The sequence below is a fragment of the Mobula hypostoma genome, chromosome 19 (genome assembly GCF_963921235.1).
Source record: "Mobula hypostoma chromosome 19, sMobHyp1.1, whole genome shotgun sequence".
In the NCBI taxonomy this organism is placed as follows: Eukaryota; Metazoa; Chordata; class Chondrichthyes; order Myliobatiformes; family Myliobatidae; genus Mobula; species Mobula hypostoma.
In genome coordinates this window covers 55,505,811-55,520,820 of record NC_086115.1, presented here as the reverse complement: position 1 = coordinate 55,520,820, position 15,010 = coordinate 55,505,811, and the positions used below count along the sequence as shown (strand labels likewise).

At 42.6% G+C, this 15,010-nt stretch overlaps 1 protein-coding gene across 3 annotated transcripts in view; it reads left to right on the top strand.

Moving 5' to 3' along the window:
- Positions 1 to 15,010, top strand: part of inpp5f (inositol polyphosphate-5-phosphatase F) — a 284,383-nt gene that overhangs the window by 227,857 nt on the left and 41,516 nt on the right. For all 3 annotated transcript variants that reach the window (XM_063071927.1, XM_063071926.1, XM_063071928.1), the window contains exons 9-10: positions 6,044 to 6,111; positions 14,186 to 14,310. In XM_063071927.1, coding sequence (XP_062927997.1) covers positions 6,044 to 6,111; positions 14,186 to 14,310 — 193 coding nt within the window. The remainder of the gene's footprint in view (positions 1 to 6,043; positions 6,112 to 14,185; positions 14,311 to 15,010) is intronic.

Below are 15,010 nucleotides of genomic sequence, written 5' to 3'. Positions count from 1 at the left end.
AGGGTGGAGGAGCAACGCCTGATATTCCATCTGGCTAGCCTCCAACCTGACGGCATGAATATTGATTCCTCCTCCCTCCCCCTCCCCTCTTCTTCTATTCCCCACTCCAGCCTCTTACCTCTTCTCACCTTCCTATCATCTTCCTCTAGTGCCCCTCCTCCTTCCCTTTCTCCCATGGTCCACTCCCCTCTCCTATCAGATTACTAATTCGCCAGCCCTGTATCTTTCCTACCCACTTGGCTTCACCTATCACCTTCTAGCTGGCCTCCTCCCCCCGCCCCCCACCTTTATATTCTGTCAGCTTCCCTCTTCCTTTCCTGTCCTGATGAAGGGTCTCGGTCCAGAATGTCAATTGTTTGTTCATTTCCATAGATGCTGTCTGACCTGCTGAGCTCCTCCAGCATTTTGTGTGCGTAGCATTAACAGGGACTTGTCTCCTTTTTAATGATTTGGGTCTGCCACTGACTGAGTGTGGTAGAGTCATTGTGTAAATCTCCATTGAAACAAGCCCTATGGCCCAAATCATCCGTGGTCACCTATGTGCCCACGTAAGTTAATCCCATTTGCCTGCATTTGGCTCATATCCCTTGAAGCCTCTGTTATTTATCCAAAAGTCTTTGAAATATTGTTATCAGACCTGTCTCAGCTGTCTTCTCGGACAATTCTTGCTATGTACTCACCACCTTGCACAAGAAGAAGCTTCCCCTCAAAGTTATTTTGAAATCTTTCCTTTTTCACCTTAAAACAATGGCATCTAGTTTTTGGATCCTTTCCATGACTTGCCTCCTGCTCTCATTGCTTACTATATTTTGTTGAAGCCATTCAAAGTACATATGTGTCACTATTTACATCCCAAGATCCAATGTCTTGTGGGCATTCACAGTAAATACAAGAAACACAATAGAATCAATGAAAGGATGCACCCAACAGGACAGGCAAACAAATAATAATAAATACTAAGCAATAAATACCGAGAGTGTAAGATGGAGAGTCTTTGAAAATGAGTCCATAGGTTGTGGGAACAGTTCAGTGATGGGGTGAGTGAAGTTATCATCTTTGGTTGAGGAGCCTGTTGGTTGAGGGGTAATAATTCTTCCTGAACCTGGTGGTGTGAGTCCTGAAGCTCCTGTACCACCTTACTGATGGCAGCAGTGAGAAGAGAGCAAGTCCTGGGTGGTGGTGTTCCCTAATGATGGATGCTGCTTTCCTGCAACAACGCTCCATGTAGATGTGCTCAACGGTGGGGAGGGCTTTACCCATGATGAACTGGTCGTATCCACTACTTTTTGTCGGATTTTCTCCAATAAATAAGCAATAAGTATCAAGAACGTAAGATGAAGAGTCCTTAAAAGTGAGTCCATGAATGCTGCTTTTCCTCGACAGCGCTTTGTTAACTGGATGTAGAGAAGATCATGACAGATGGAGCTGCCAGTTGGTGAAAAGCCCCACTGAGCTGCTCCTGACTGTATGCTGACAAAACTCTTCATGTGTAAATTTTAAAATCTCATTTACCTGCAGGCTGGGTGCACAGGAGCCTTGAAGAAGACGTTTCTACTGGGAATTTTGTCGGTCTTGTATTTGCAATTTAGTTTTGCTTCACTTAACGTGTTGTTGCAGTTATTGGCAATGCATCTACATAATTAGATGTTCAACTTAATACATCTGGGATTATTTATTATCCAATTGTGCAGTCAGTACTCACCATGAATTTAACACTGATATTTTAAAAAACAACTCTCTAGATGAGAGATAAACTTCCCTCATGGTTCAGTTTTTGTATCATCTCTCAGATGAAAGGGATGAGATTCTGATCCTTGGTGTTTTCTTGCTCCTTTAGTGGTGCATGCAGAATGAGCAGTTGTTAGCACATAAACACAAGTATTTGCAATGGCTAGTTACTGCCTCTTGTGCCGCTGACCTTTAGGGCAACAATGAAGATCCTCCATCTCTGTGTGTCCTTGGCCATCTTCTCTATTGTGTCCCAAGTGTGGTTCAGGATCCTCATTTCTGCCTCTTTGGTACAGCACCAAGTTGTCTTTGGTCTAATGAAGTGCTCTCTTTGGTCTAGCTGCTACATCTCACTCCTGTGCACCCTCCCGTCTCCATCTAAGATCCTGTCAACAATTTTTGTATCATCAGCAAATTTGTAGATGGCATTTGAGCTATGCCTAGCCACATAGTCATGAGTGTAGAGTGCGTAGAGCAGTGAGCTAAGCGCAAATCCTTAAGTGTGCCAGTGTTGATTGTCAGTGAGGATGAGGTATTACCAATCTGCACAGATTGTGGGATAGTGAAGACCGAGCTGAACTGAATATGCCTGGACTCTTTGGATTTTGTGTTTTATATTCTGTGTTTTCGTTCTTTTTTTTTTGTTGCTGTTTGCATGATTTTTCTTTTGCTTGATAGTGTTGGGAGGTAGGTGGGGTTTGATGCTTTTCACTGAACAAGTTCCATGTTTTTTTGTTTGTTTCATGGTTGTCTGCATACATATTTTGAGAATAAATGCACTTAAAATCCGTGAACGGAATCAATCGGCAATGTGGCTGCAAAGGTTGACAATATCCACAAAGGTCCACAAAACCCCGCAAAGGGAGCTTGAGCAAGCAGAAGTTGTGGTACATATTGATACCAATGACTTAGGTTTAAAAACAGGGAGGAGATCTTGAAAACAGACCTGTACAAAAGGAACAGGTTGCACTTGAATCTGAGGGGGACCACTATTCTTGCAGGCAGGTTTGCTAGAGCTGTTGGGAGTGGTTTAAACTAACATGGCAGGGGGGTGGGAACCAGTATGATGAAGCTGAGGATGAGCCAGCAGGTTTACAAGTAGATGATGTAAGGAAGGGCAAGCCAATGATTGGGTACAAATGCAGACAGAGCAAGAAGTTAAATTGTACCACAGAGGCAAAATTCAAAAGGGCAAAGAATGCAGGACTGAAGGTGCTGTATTTAAATGCACGTAGCATTTGGAATAAGGTGGATGAGCTGGTGGCACAATTAAGAAATTGGTTGGTATGACGTTGGCATCACTGACTTGTGGCTGGAAGGTCATAGTTGGGAGCTTAACATCAAAGGGCAGGCAGGAAGGCATAGACGGTGGTGTGGCTCTGTTGGTAAGAGATGGAATTACATCTTTAGAAAGATAACATGGGGTCAGAGAATGTCACATCTTTGTGGGTGGAGTTAAGAAGCTGCAAGGGTAAAGAAAAACATTACAGGAATCGTATTTAGGCCTCCACATAGTGGCCAAGATGTGTGGTTGAGATTGCAAAGGGGGCTGGAGAAGGCATGTAATAAGGGTAATGTCACATTTTTAATGAGGGACTTCAATATGCAAGGGGATTGGGAAAATCAGGTTGGTGTTGGACCGCAAGAGAGGGAATTTGTTGGATGCCTACGAGATGGTTTCTTAGCGCAGCTTGTGAATGAGCCTACTTGGGGAAAGGCTATCGGGTGTTGTGTAATAACCCTGAGCTTAACATAAAGGAACCCTTAGGAGGCAGTGATCACAATATGATTGAATTCATACTGCAACTTGAGAGGGAGAAGTTCAGGACTGCATAAAAGCCTAGGAAAGAGCTTATAATGTAGCAAAAGTGAGTGGGAAGTTGGATGATTGGGAAGCTTTTAAAATACAACAAAAGGCAACTAAAATCCTATGAGAAGGGAAAAGATGAAGTATGAGGGCAAACTAGCTGATAATATAAAATAGGATACTAAGATTTTTTTCTCAGTTATATAAAGAGTAAAAGGGAGGTGAGCGTTGATATTAGACTACTGGAAAATGATGCTGGTGCGGTAGTAATGGGGGACAAAGAAATGGTAATGAGCTTAATAAATACTTTGCTTCAGTTTTTACTGTGGAAGACACTAGCTGTACGCCAGAGGTCCATGATTTTCAGGGAGCAGGAGTGAGTGCCATTGCTATTACAAAGGAAAATGTGCAAGGCAAACTGAGAAGTCTTAAGCTGGGTAGTTCACTTGGACCAGATGGACTACAACCTGGAGTCCTGAAAGAGGTTGCTGAGGAGATAACATTTGCATTGGTCATGACCTTTCAAGAATCACTTGATTCTGGCATGGTCCCGGAGGACTGGAAGATTGCAAATTTCACTCTACTCTTTAAGAAGGGAGGAAGGCAAAAGAAAGGAAATTATAGACCAATTAGCCTAACCTCAGTGGTTGGGAAAGTGTTGGAGTCTATTAGTAAGGATGAGTTTTCGGGGTACTTGGAGACATGATAAAATAAGTCAGTCAGCATAGTTTCTGTAAAGGGAAATTTTCCCTGACAAGCTCGATAGAGTTCCTTGAGGAACTAACAAGCAGGGTGCACAAAGGAGAGGCAGTGGATATCATTTACTTAGATTTTCAGAAAGCATTTGATAAGATGTCACACGTGAGACTGCTTAACAAGATAAAATCCTGTGGTGTTACAGGAAAGATACTAGCATGGATAGAGGAATGGCTGACAGGCAGGAGGCAGTGAGTGGGAATAAAAGGGGCCTTTTCTGGTTGGCTGCCAGTGACTAGTGGTGTTCCTCAGGGCTCAGTATCGGGACCGCTGCTTTTCACATTGTTTGTTAGTGATCCAGATAATGGAATTGTTGGCTTTGTGGCAAAGTTTGTGGATGATATAAAGATGGACGGAGGGGTAGGTAGTGCTGAGGAAGCAATGCGATTGCAGCAGGTCTTAGACAAATTGGAAGAATGGGCAAAAAGTGGGAGATGGAATAGTGTTGGGAAATGTATGATAGTGTGCATTTTGGTAAAAGGAACAATAGTGCGACTGTTATCTAAATGGAGAGAAAATTCAAACATCAGAGGTGCAAAAGACTTGGGAGGCCTCGTGCAAAACTCCCAGAAGGTTAATTCACAGGTTGAGTCTATAGTAAAGAAGGCAGTGCAGTGTTGGCATTTATTTCAAGGGGAATAGAATATAAAAACAAGGAGACAATGCTGACATTATATAAGACATTTATAAGACATTATTTAGGCTTCACTTGGAGTATTGTCAACAGTTTTGGGCCTCTTATCTCAGGAAGGATGTGTTGTCATTGGACAGAGTCCAAGAGGAGGTTCACGAGGATGATTCTGGGAATGAAGTGTTAACATATGAGGAGCCTTTGGCATTTTTGGGTGTGTACTCACTGGAACTTAGAAGAAAGCAGGGGGCTCTCATTGAAACCTACCGAATGTTGAAAGGACTAAATTATGTGAATGTGGAGAGGATGTTTCCTCTGGTGGGGTATCCAAAACTAGAGGGAACAGCTTCAAAATTGAGGGGCAACCTTTTAGAATAGTAGTAAGGAGGAATTTTTTTTTAGCCAGAGTGGTGAATCTATGGAATGCTCTGCCACAGACTGCAGTGGAGGCCAAGTCGGTGGGTATATTTACAGCAGAAGTTGATAGATTCCTGATTGGTTGGGACATCAAGGGCTATGGTGGGAGGGCAGATGTATGGGATCCAGGATCAGCCGTGATGAAATGGATGATGGACTGAATGGCCTCATTCTGCTCCTATGTCTCACAGTCTTATGGACCACACTTCATCTCATGTTCTTGATATTAATTGCTTCTTTCTTTATTATTATTATTATTATTATTGTGTATTTGCACATTTTGGTGTCTTTTGCAGGCTGGTTGGAGCACCAAGTTGATGTGGTCTTTCATTGGTTATTATTCTATTATGGATTTATTGAGTATGCCCAAAAGAAAACGAATCTCAGATATTATATGATGATATGTATGCACTTTGATAATAAACTTACTTTGTACACTTATCAAAAGTTCTTCCTTGGAGGTGGTTCAGTTATTAATATTTCTAGTTCTCTGTGAGTGATCTGCATACTGTTTCAGTGATTGATGATAATATCATTATATTGCACCTTTCATATATTAAGATGCAGGCCCAAAGTGCTTTACATAGTCTGTAAAGATAAATCAATATAAGTCATAAAAATACCAAGACAAAATTAAAAGTCATAAGTAAAGGCGGACATTGTGTCGAAAAAAATTGCTCATTCCAATGTTCTGCTTTATGCAGCTGAGGAGGAGACTATCAGCAAGTTTGCAGCACACTTTGAGGAGCAGCTGAAAATCTACAGGAAGCAGGTGAGATGTTCACTTTCGCTCCATGGATCCAGTGGACGTGAAAGTGCTGATCTTCAGCATTGTGCTGAGAAGTTACTGCAACATGTACCTCCATTATCCGAGTGGTTGGGTCGATCTTTTCATTTAGTATCAAGTGAAGGCAAATTTTCATGCCCCCTCTTTCAGATAATTCTGCAATAAGTCTCCAGTGAGGTCTTGCATCTTAGTACAACTTGGATGACTAGGAGTTTTGTTATCTGTAATTAAAATGTGAAAGCGGACCGTGCATGGGAAGAGAAGGGAGTTATTCAGCATGGTGCTCTAGATCAGCGGTCCCCGACCACTGGGCCGCAAAGCATGTGCTACCGGGTAGTGAGGAAACGATATGAGTCAGCTGCGCCTTTCCTCATTCCCTGTCACGCACTGTTGAACTTGAACATAGGGTTGCCAACTGTTCCGTATTTGCTGGGACATCCCGTATATTGGGCTAAATTGGTTTGTCCTGTATTTGCCCCACTAAGGTAGAGCGTTCCTATGAAACCTTTCGTGCCGAAATGGCGTGAAGCGAAGAAGCAATTACCATTAATTTATATGGGAAAAATTTTTGAGCGTTCCCAGACCCAAAAAATAACCTAACAAACCATATCAAATAACACATAGAAACCGAAAATAAATAACACCAACATAAAGTAAAAGCAGGAGTGATATGATAAATACACAGCCTATATAAAGTAGAAATAATGTATGTACAGTGTAGTCGGGAAGATGAAGGCAAAACCGATTTATGGGAGAAAAAATCGGCACGTACGCACATGCGCAGGTCACGCATGCGCACACAAGTGCCCGCGCAAGGCTCATGGTCATGGTAGTTTTTCCTGGGGTAAAGTGTCCCAGGATTTGACTACTACTTTTGTCCCTTATTTGGGAGTGAGAAAGTTGGCAACCCTGACTGTAAAAGACATGTTGAGCTGAGTCTAACCCTACTTGAACACCCCCCCCCGGGTCGGCCAGTCCGCAAGAATATTGTCAATATTAAACCGGTCCACGGTGCAAAAAAGGTTGGGGACCCCTGCTCTAGATATTTCCTGTTGTTGTTAAAGTGTGTGAATTGACAATTTGTGAATCACTTTATTGGTGCTGGATTTTGCATTCTCTTTAGCCATAAGCCATTGAACCAGAATTAGCCATTCGGCCCATTGATTAGTAAGAGCAAATTAAAGGAAGGGAGGGGTAAGTGCAGCAGCCGTCATCTGAGTGGACATGGTCACAGTGGTGATCTTGAGGCTTCAGCTCTTCGAGGCTTCAATCAAGATGTTTCCCTTCTCCTTTATATCTGCTCACCTAGGGACAGTAGAGAGGCCAGGCAGGATAGTGAAACCACTTGCAGGATGCGGGAAGGCAGGGGGACCTGCAGTGTTCCTGCCGACTACAACTGCGAGAAGTGCATCCAGCTGCAGCTTCTAACAAGCAGCGTTAAGGAGTTGGAGCAGGAACTGGATGAACTCCGGATCATTTGGGAGGCAGAATAGGTGATAGAGGGACGTATAGGGAGGTAGTTACACCCAAGGTGCAGCACACAGGAAACTGGGTGACAATCAGGAAGGGGAAGGGGGTTAAGCAGCCAGTGTAGAGTGCCCCTCTGGTCATCCCCCTCAACAACAGGTATATCACTTTGGATACTGTTGGGCGAATGAGTCACAGTGGTCAGATCTGTGGCACTGAGTCTGTGACTCAGACAGGAAGGGGGATGAAGAGGCATGCTGTGGTGATAGGGGATTCATTAGTTAGGGGAACGGACAGGAGGTTCTATGGGCAAGAATGAGTTTCCTGAATGGTACATTGTCTCCCAGGTGCCAGGGTCCAGAATATCTCGGATCGAGTTCTCAGCATCCTGTAGAGATTGAACAGCCAGAAGTCATGGTCCATGTAGCATTGTGACATGGGTAGAACAAGTGACAAGGTTCTGCATTGAGAGTTGGATGCTAAGTTAAAGGGCAGGACCTCCAAGGTTGTGATCTCAGTATTACTACCCCTACCACGTGCTAGTGAGGCTAAAAATAGGAAGATTATACAGTTTTAATATGTGTCCAAGGAGTTGGTGTAGGCAGGAGGGCATATGATTTTTGGATCATTGGGCTCTCTTCCAGGGACAGTTTGCACCTGAACTGTAGGGGGCTAATATCCTGGTGGGAAGGTTTGTTAATGCTACATGGGGGGTTTAGACTAAGCTGCAGGGAGATGGGAACCAGAATGCCAGAACCGTTAGTGGAGAGGTTGTGGAGGCAGATGTTGGTAAAACCTCAGACAAAGTTAAGAATCAAAAGGTGGAGCATGGTGTGACTAGTGTCCTGAGCTGCCTATATTCCAGTGCAAGAAGTATCGTAGGAAATGCAGGTAATAGTGCTGAAGATGAGGTAGCTGATTTACAAACAGACAATGTGTGGAGAGGAGAGTCAAAATTGCTGTCAGTAGGATGAGTTGCAACGTAAAAGGCAGACAAAATCGAAAGGGTGAATATAGGACTGAAGGTGTTGAATCTGAATGTGTGCAGCATATGAAATAAGGTAGATGAACTTGCAGCACAGTTGCAGATTGGCAGGTATGATGTTGTAGGCATCACTGAATCATGGCTGAAAGGTTATAGCTGGGAGCTTGAGTTCCAAGGATACACATTGTATCGAAAGGATAGGCAGGAAGGCAAAGGGGGTGGCATTGCTCTGTTGATAAAAAATGAAATCAAATCATTAGAAGTATCATCAGGTTGGAAGGTGTTGAGTCATTGTGGATACAGTTAAGGAACTACAAGAGTAAAAAGACCCTGATGGAAGTTGTATTCAGATCCCCAAACATTAGTGAGGATGTGGTCTACAAACTACAATAGGAGATGGAAAATGCATACCAAAAGGGCAATGCCATGGGGGGGGCTTCAATATGTAGGTAGAATTGGAAAATCAGGTTGGTGCTGAATTATAGGAGGGGAATTTCTAGAATCCATACAAGATGGCTTTTTAGAGCAGCTCGTGGTTGAGCCCACTAGAGGATCAGCTATTCTGGATTTAGTGTTATGCAATGAACCAGAATTGATTAGAGAGCTTAAGGTAAAGGAACCTGCAGGAGAAAGTGATCATACTATGATGGAATTCACCCTGAAATTTAAGAAGCAGAAGTTAAAGTCAGATGTATCAATATTACAGTGGAGTAAAGGGAATTACAGAGCCAAGGAGAGGACTTGGCCAGAATTGATTGGAAAAGAACACTGGCAGGGATGACAGCAGAGCAGCAACGGCTGGAATTTCTGGAAGCAATTCGGAAGGCACAGGATATATACATCCTAAAGAGGAAGAAGCCATCTAAACAAGAGAAGTTAAAGCCAACAAAGCCAAAACTAGGGCATATAATAGAGAAACAATTAGTGGGAAGTTAGAAGATTGGGAAGTTTTGAAAAACCAACAGAAAGCAACTAAAAATCACTAAGAAAGTACAGATTCAATACTGCTAGACAATAATATTAAAGAGGATACCAAAAGTTTCTTCAGATACATAAAGTGTAAAAGAGAGGTGAGAGTGGATCTTAGACCACTGGAAAACAATGCTGGAGAGGTAGTAATGGGGAACAATGAAATAGCAGATGAACTGAATAAGTATTTTGCATCAGTCTTTACTGTGGAAGACACTAGCAGTATGGTGGAAGTTCCAGGTGTCGGGGGCATGAAGTGTTACCATAACTAGAGAGAAGGTTCTTGGGAGACTGAAAGGTCTGAAGGTAGATACGGTACCTAGACCAGATGGTGTACACCCCAGATTTCCGAAAGAGATGGCGGAAGAGATCATGGAGGCATCAATAATGACATTTCAAGAATCACTAGATTCTGGAACAGTTCCGGAACACTGGAATATTACAAATATTAATCCAGTCTTCAGGAAAGGAGAGAGGCAGAGGGAAGGAATTTATAGGCCAGTTAGTCTGACCTCAGTGGTTGGGAAGATGTTGGAGTTGATTATTAAGGATGAGATCTCAGGGTACTTGGAGGTACATGATAAAATAGGCCATAGTCAGCATGGTTTCTTCGAGGGAAAATCTTGCCTGACAAATCTGTTGGAATTCTTTGAAGAAGTAACAAGCAGGATAGACAAAGGAGAATCGGTCGATGTTGTGTAATTGGATTTTCAGAAGGCTTTTGACAAAGTCCCATACATGAGGCCTCTTAACAAGCTACGAGCCCATGGTATAACAGGAAAGATTCAGCATGGATAAAGCAGTGGCTGATTGGCAAGAGGCAGAAAGTGGGAATAAAGGGAATCTTTGCTGGCTGCTGGTGACTAGAGGTGTTCCATAGGGGTCTGTGTTGGGACTGATTCTTTTTATGTTATATGCCAATGATTCGGATGATGGAATTGATAACTTTGTTGTAAAATTTGCAAATGATATGAAGATAGGTGGAGGAGTGGGTAGTTCTGAGGAATTAAGGAGGCAACAGAAGGACTTTGACAGATTAGGAAAATGGGCAAAAAAATGGCAGATGGAATACAGTATCGGGAAGTGTACGGTCATGCACTTTGGTAGGAGAAAGGAAAGGGTTGACTTTTTTCTAAATGGAGAGAAAATACAAAAAACTGAAACACAAAGGGACTTCGGTGTGCTTGTGCAGGATTCCCTAGAGGTTAATTTGCAGTTTGAGTCTGTGGTGAAGAAGGCAAATGCAATGTTAGCACTCATTTCAAGTGTTCTCGAATATAAAAGCAAGGATGTGATGCTGAAGCTTTATAAAGCACTGGTGTAGCTTCACTTGGTGTATTTTGAGCAGGGTTGAGTTCTTGTCTTAGAAAGAATGTGCTGGATCTGGAGAGGGTTCAAAGGAGATTCACGAAAATGATTTTGGGATTGAATGGCCTGTCATATGAAGAGCACCTGATGGTTATTGGCCTGTATTCACTAGAATTCAGAAGAATGAGGGGTGACCTCATTGAAACCTATGAATGGTGAAAGGCCTTGATAGACTGGATATGGAGAGGATGTTTCCTATAGTGGGAGAATCTAAGACCTCGAGGACACAGCCTCAGAATAGAGGGGTGTCCTTTTAGAATGGAGATAAGGAGGAATTTCTTTAGACAGGGAGTGGTGAATCTGTGAAATTATTTGCCATAGGCACTGTGGAGGCCAAATCCTTATGTATATTTAAGGCAGAGGTTGATAGGTTTCTTGATTGGTCAGGGTATGAAGGGATACAGGGAGAAGGCAGGAGATTGGGGCTGAGAGGAAAATTGGATCAGCTGTGATGAAATGGCGGAGCAGACTTGATTGGCTAAATAGCCTAATTTTGCTCCTATATCTTATGGTCATGAGTCTCCTTGAGCATTCAATTGTAGCTGACTTTTATCCTTGTCGACCCCATTATCCTACCTTCTCCCTGTAGCCCTTCATGACCTAACTAATCAAGAACCTGTCAACCTTTCTTTTAAATATACCCAATGATTTGGCCTCCACAGCCATCTGTGGCAATGAATTCCACAGATTCACCAGCATCTGGGTGACGAAGTTCCTCCTCGTCTCTGGTCTAAATGGATGTCCCTCTATTCTGAGGCTGTGCACTCTGGTCCTGGGCCCCCCTCACGATCAGAAACATCCACTCTATCTAAGCATTTCAATATTCGATAGGTTTCAACGAGATCCCCCTCATTTTTCTCAACTGCAGTGAGTTCAGGACCAGAGCCATCAAATTCTTCTCATCTCTTTCATTCCCAGAATAATTCTTGTGAACCTCCTCAGGTCTGTCTTGAATGGCAGCACATTTTTTCTTAGAGGCCCAAAACTGCTCTCAATACTCCAAGTGAGGTCTGTCCCAATGCCTTATAAAGCCTCAGCATTGCCTCCTTCGCCTGTTGTGATTCCTATACATTTAGGACTAGTAGCATATGTGTTTATAACCTTATTTAATTTGAAATTGTTTATGAAGCATATCCTGGAGCATTACCATCTAATGCTACCAAAGCTGCATAAGTAACAGGACGTTGGTACATCCACAAGACAGTTTGTTATCCAGAGCAGATATGAACATTTATTTTTATGACTTTGATATAGTAACCGTATGATTGCCAATAACTGAGAGATGTTTGGATTATTTCTTCTTATTATTTTATTATTAATAGAGTGGTGGGATAGAGATGTGTCTGTACCAAAGGAGGTTTAAGGTGCTCCTTCCCTCCGCTAGCCTGCAGGCCTCCCTTGGGCAAGGTGTAGCACCTACTTAGCCCCACTCAGAAGCCATGAGAACAGGTGGTGGATGGTCATATGAGCAGCCGGTGCACATCACAAGTCCTGGTTACGTGACCACTTATGCCAGGCAGACAATCTCTGAAGCGTATTGATAATGAATGGGGTCACCCATCTTGTAAAGACACTGCCCAGAAGAGGCTGATGGCAAACCACTTCTGTAGAAAATTTGCCGAGAACAGTCATGGTTATGGGACCACAACTGCCTATGTCATACGACACGGCACATGATGACGACAGCTACCATATGATAGCTTATAGCTGAGAGACGTTTGGATTATTTGTTATTATTATTATTTTATTGTTATTTATTATTATTTTTATGAGTTCTATTGTTTGGGAAGGTGGAATCCGTTTAACTTGGAGCTTTTTTGAAGTAGTGGGCAAGGTTGATGAAGATAGGGGTGTCAGAGTGGTAGCATGGTCCCAGTGGCAGACTAATCCGATCAGATGCAAATGAAATTTAGGTCGGCTCATTAGATCCAATGCCGCCTCTGTGGCAGAAGGATTCACCAGTCTAATGACAGGAAAGGTGTTTGAACTGCAGTTCCACAGACTGTTTTCTGTGATGGTTTATCAATGGTTCAGATGTATAGGAGCCACAAACTGGAAGTTTGCAGAATGCACAGCTTGTCTGTGTGGTTGATGCCTAGGAGGCTGTTGCTTGCGAGGAGCTATTAATAGTCTAATCAGGTGAGCAGAAAAATAATAAATGGAATTAATTCCAGAGCTATGAAAAGTAGGGCATTTAGAGACCATGCAAAGTGTTCTGCGGAGAACAGTGGAGTATATAACCATGTAACAATTACAGCACGGAAACAGGCCCATCTCGGCCCTTCCAGTCCATGCCGAACGCTTACTCTCACCTAGTCCCACCGACCTGCACTCAGCCCATAACCCTCCATTCCTTTCCTGTCCATATATCTATCCAATTTAACTTTAAATGACAACATCGAACCTGCCTCTACCACTTCTGCTGGAAGCTCGTTCCACACAGCTACCACTCTCTGAGTAAAGAAGTTCCCCCTCATGTTACCCCTAAACTTTTGCCTGCTAACTCTCAACTCATACTTGTATGATGTGCATGGGCCTTTGAAGTTAGCTGTGAAAGCAGTTAGGAGACTTGACCAGGGCATGGAAACCCCTGGAGTTGTTGCATGAGTACATTGCCACACCTCGCATGGTGAGAAAGATGCAAAAGCCTGAGAGGGGATCGGAAATGCAACTGAGAAAAGATTGCCGAAGGTGACTTCATTTTCTTTGAAACAAGAGGCTAATGGGCATTGTGTGTTGGATATTGCAAGGTCTGTAAAGCATGAAGACAGAGGATGGATTTCTCTCAGCAGCAGTGAGGAAATACGGAGTGAGGTGCAGTTTCTTTGGCCATTCTGGAGCTCAGTGGACTCCTGTGCATTTTGGTGATTTTTGAATTCTGTTGAAGACAATAAATGCCAACAGCTTGTGGTTAAATCACAACTTCAACAAAACACATCCCCAGACACCTGATAAAGTAGATGTGGGGCTGCATATAAGGATATTAGGGTGGGTTACAAACAACAGTTATAAATGCCATAAAGCATACAGATGTAATTAGACAGATGTAAGATGGAGCCCTGGGTCAGGAAGGAAGGGAGGTGGATTGGGAAGGGATTGCAGAGTTTATGGCCAAGACCACCACTAAACCTGTTAGCATTGTTGATCTTTCAATTAATGAGTTATCTTGCACTAATTGAAATTCTGGTCTCCTTTAAAGTTGACCTTGAATTAATTTGAAAATCCAGCATCGTATTCCATTGATTTTTTTTTTCACCTCAATCTTGGCAGGTTATTGTCAGCCTGGTAGATCAGACCGGAAGAGAGAAAATAATCGGAGATGCTTTTCTCCGCCACGTTCTGCTTTACAACAATCCAAACCTCACCTATGTGACCTTTGATTTTCATGAACACTGGTAAGAATTAATAATAGATTATAAGTTGTGACTGAAAATCTGGCTGTTATCAAACCTGAGTGTTCTTGTGGTGTTGGCTTAAATTAGAATTTTGTGTAGCCACTATGAGTGATATTTGATTCCACCTTGATGCAACAGGCACTGTGATTTGAATTTTAATCTTTGTAAAGGGATTCTAAAATGTGGATCATTTTTCTCCACCTTTATACAGCACTGACACCTGACCAGTTCTGTTCTCCCCGACTCTGCGATTGATTAGATGTCAGCTTTTCTTACTAGAATTGCCATTTTCTGTTTAGCAAATTTTAAAATAAAATTTGATTCCAATTTCATAGTTGCTTCATTTAGAGGCCACAGATTTTAGTAGAACATTGAAGAATGTGGAATTTCATTAATTATCAAACAATAGAGTAGTTAACAGATGAAAATGTAGAATGTAGAATTGCTGCATTATTCCTCGAGTGTTTTCGTTGAGTTGGGAATTCTTGTGGTAATTTGAGTCAAGGGAATGTAGAGAAGGTTTGAAACCAACTAGCAGATTATAGCTGTCTATATTAAACAGGCAGCCAGAAGGCAGAATCCCATATGTTCATGCCTATGGTCGAGAGTCAACAGCACTGGTTTCTGGGCTTTCCTTTCACTTTTCTGGGTGGTCTGATACACCATAAGCTGCTGCATGGTCATGTATAATTAAGACCAA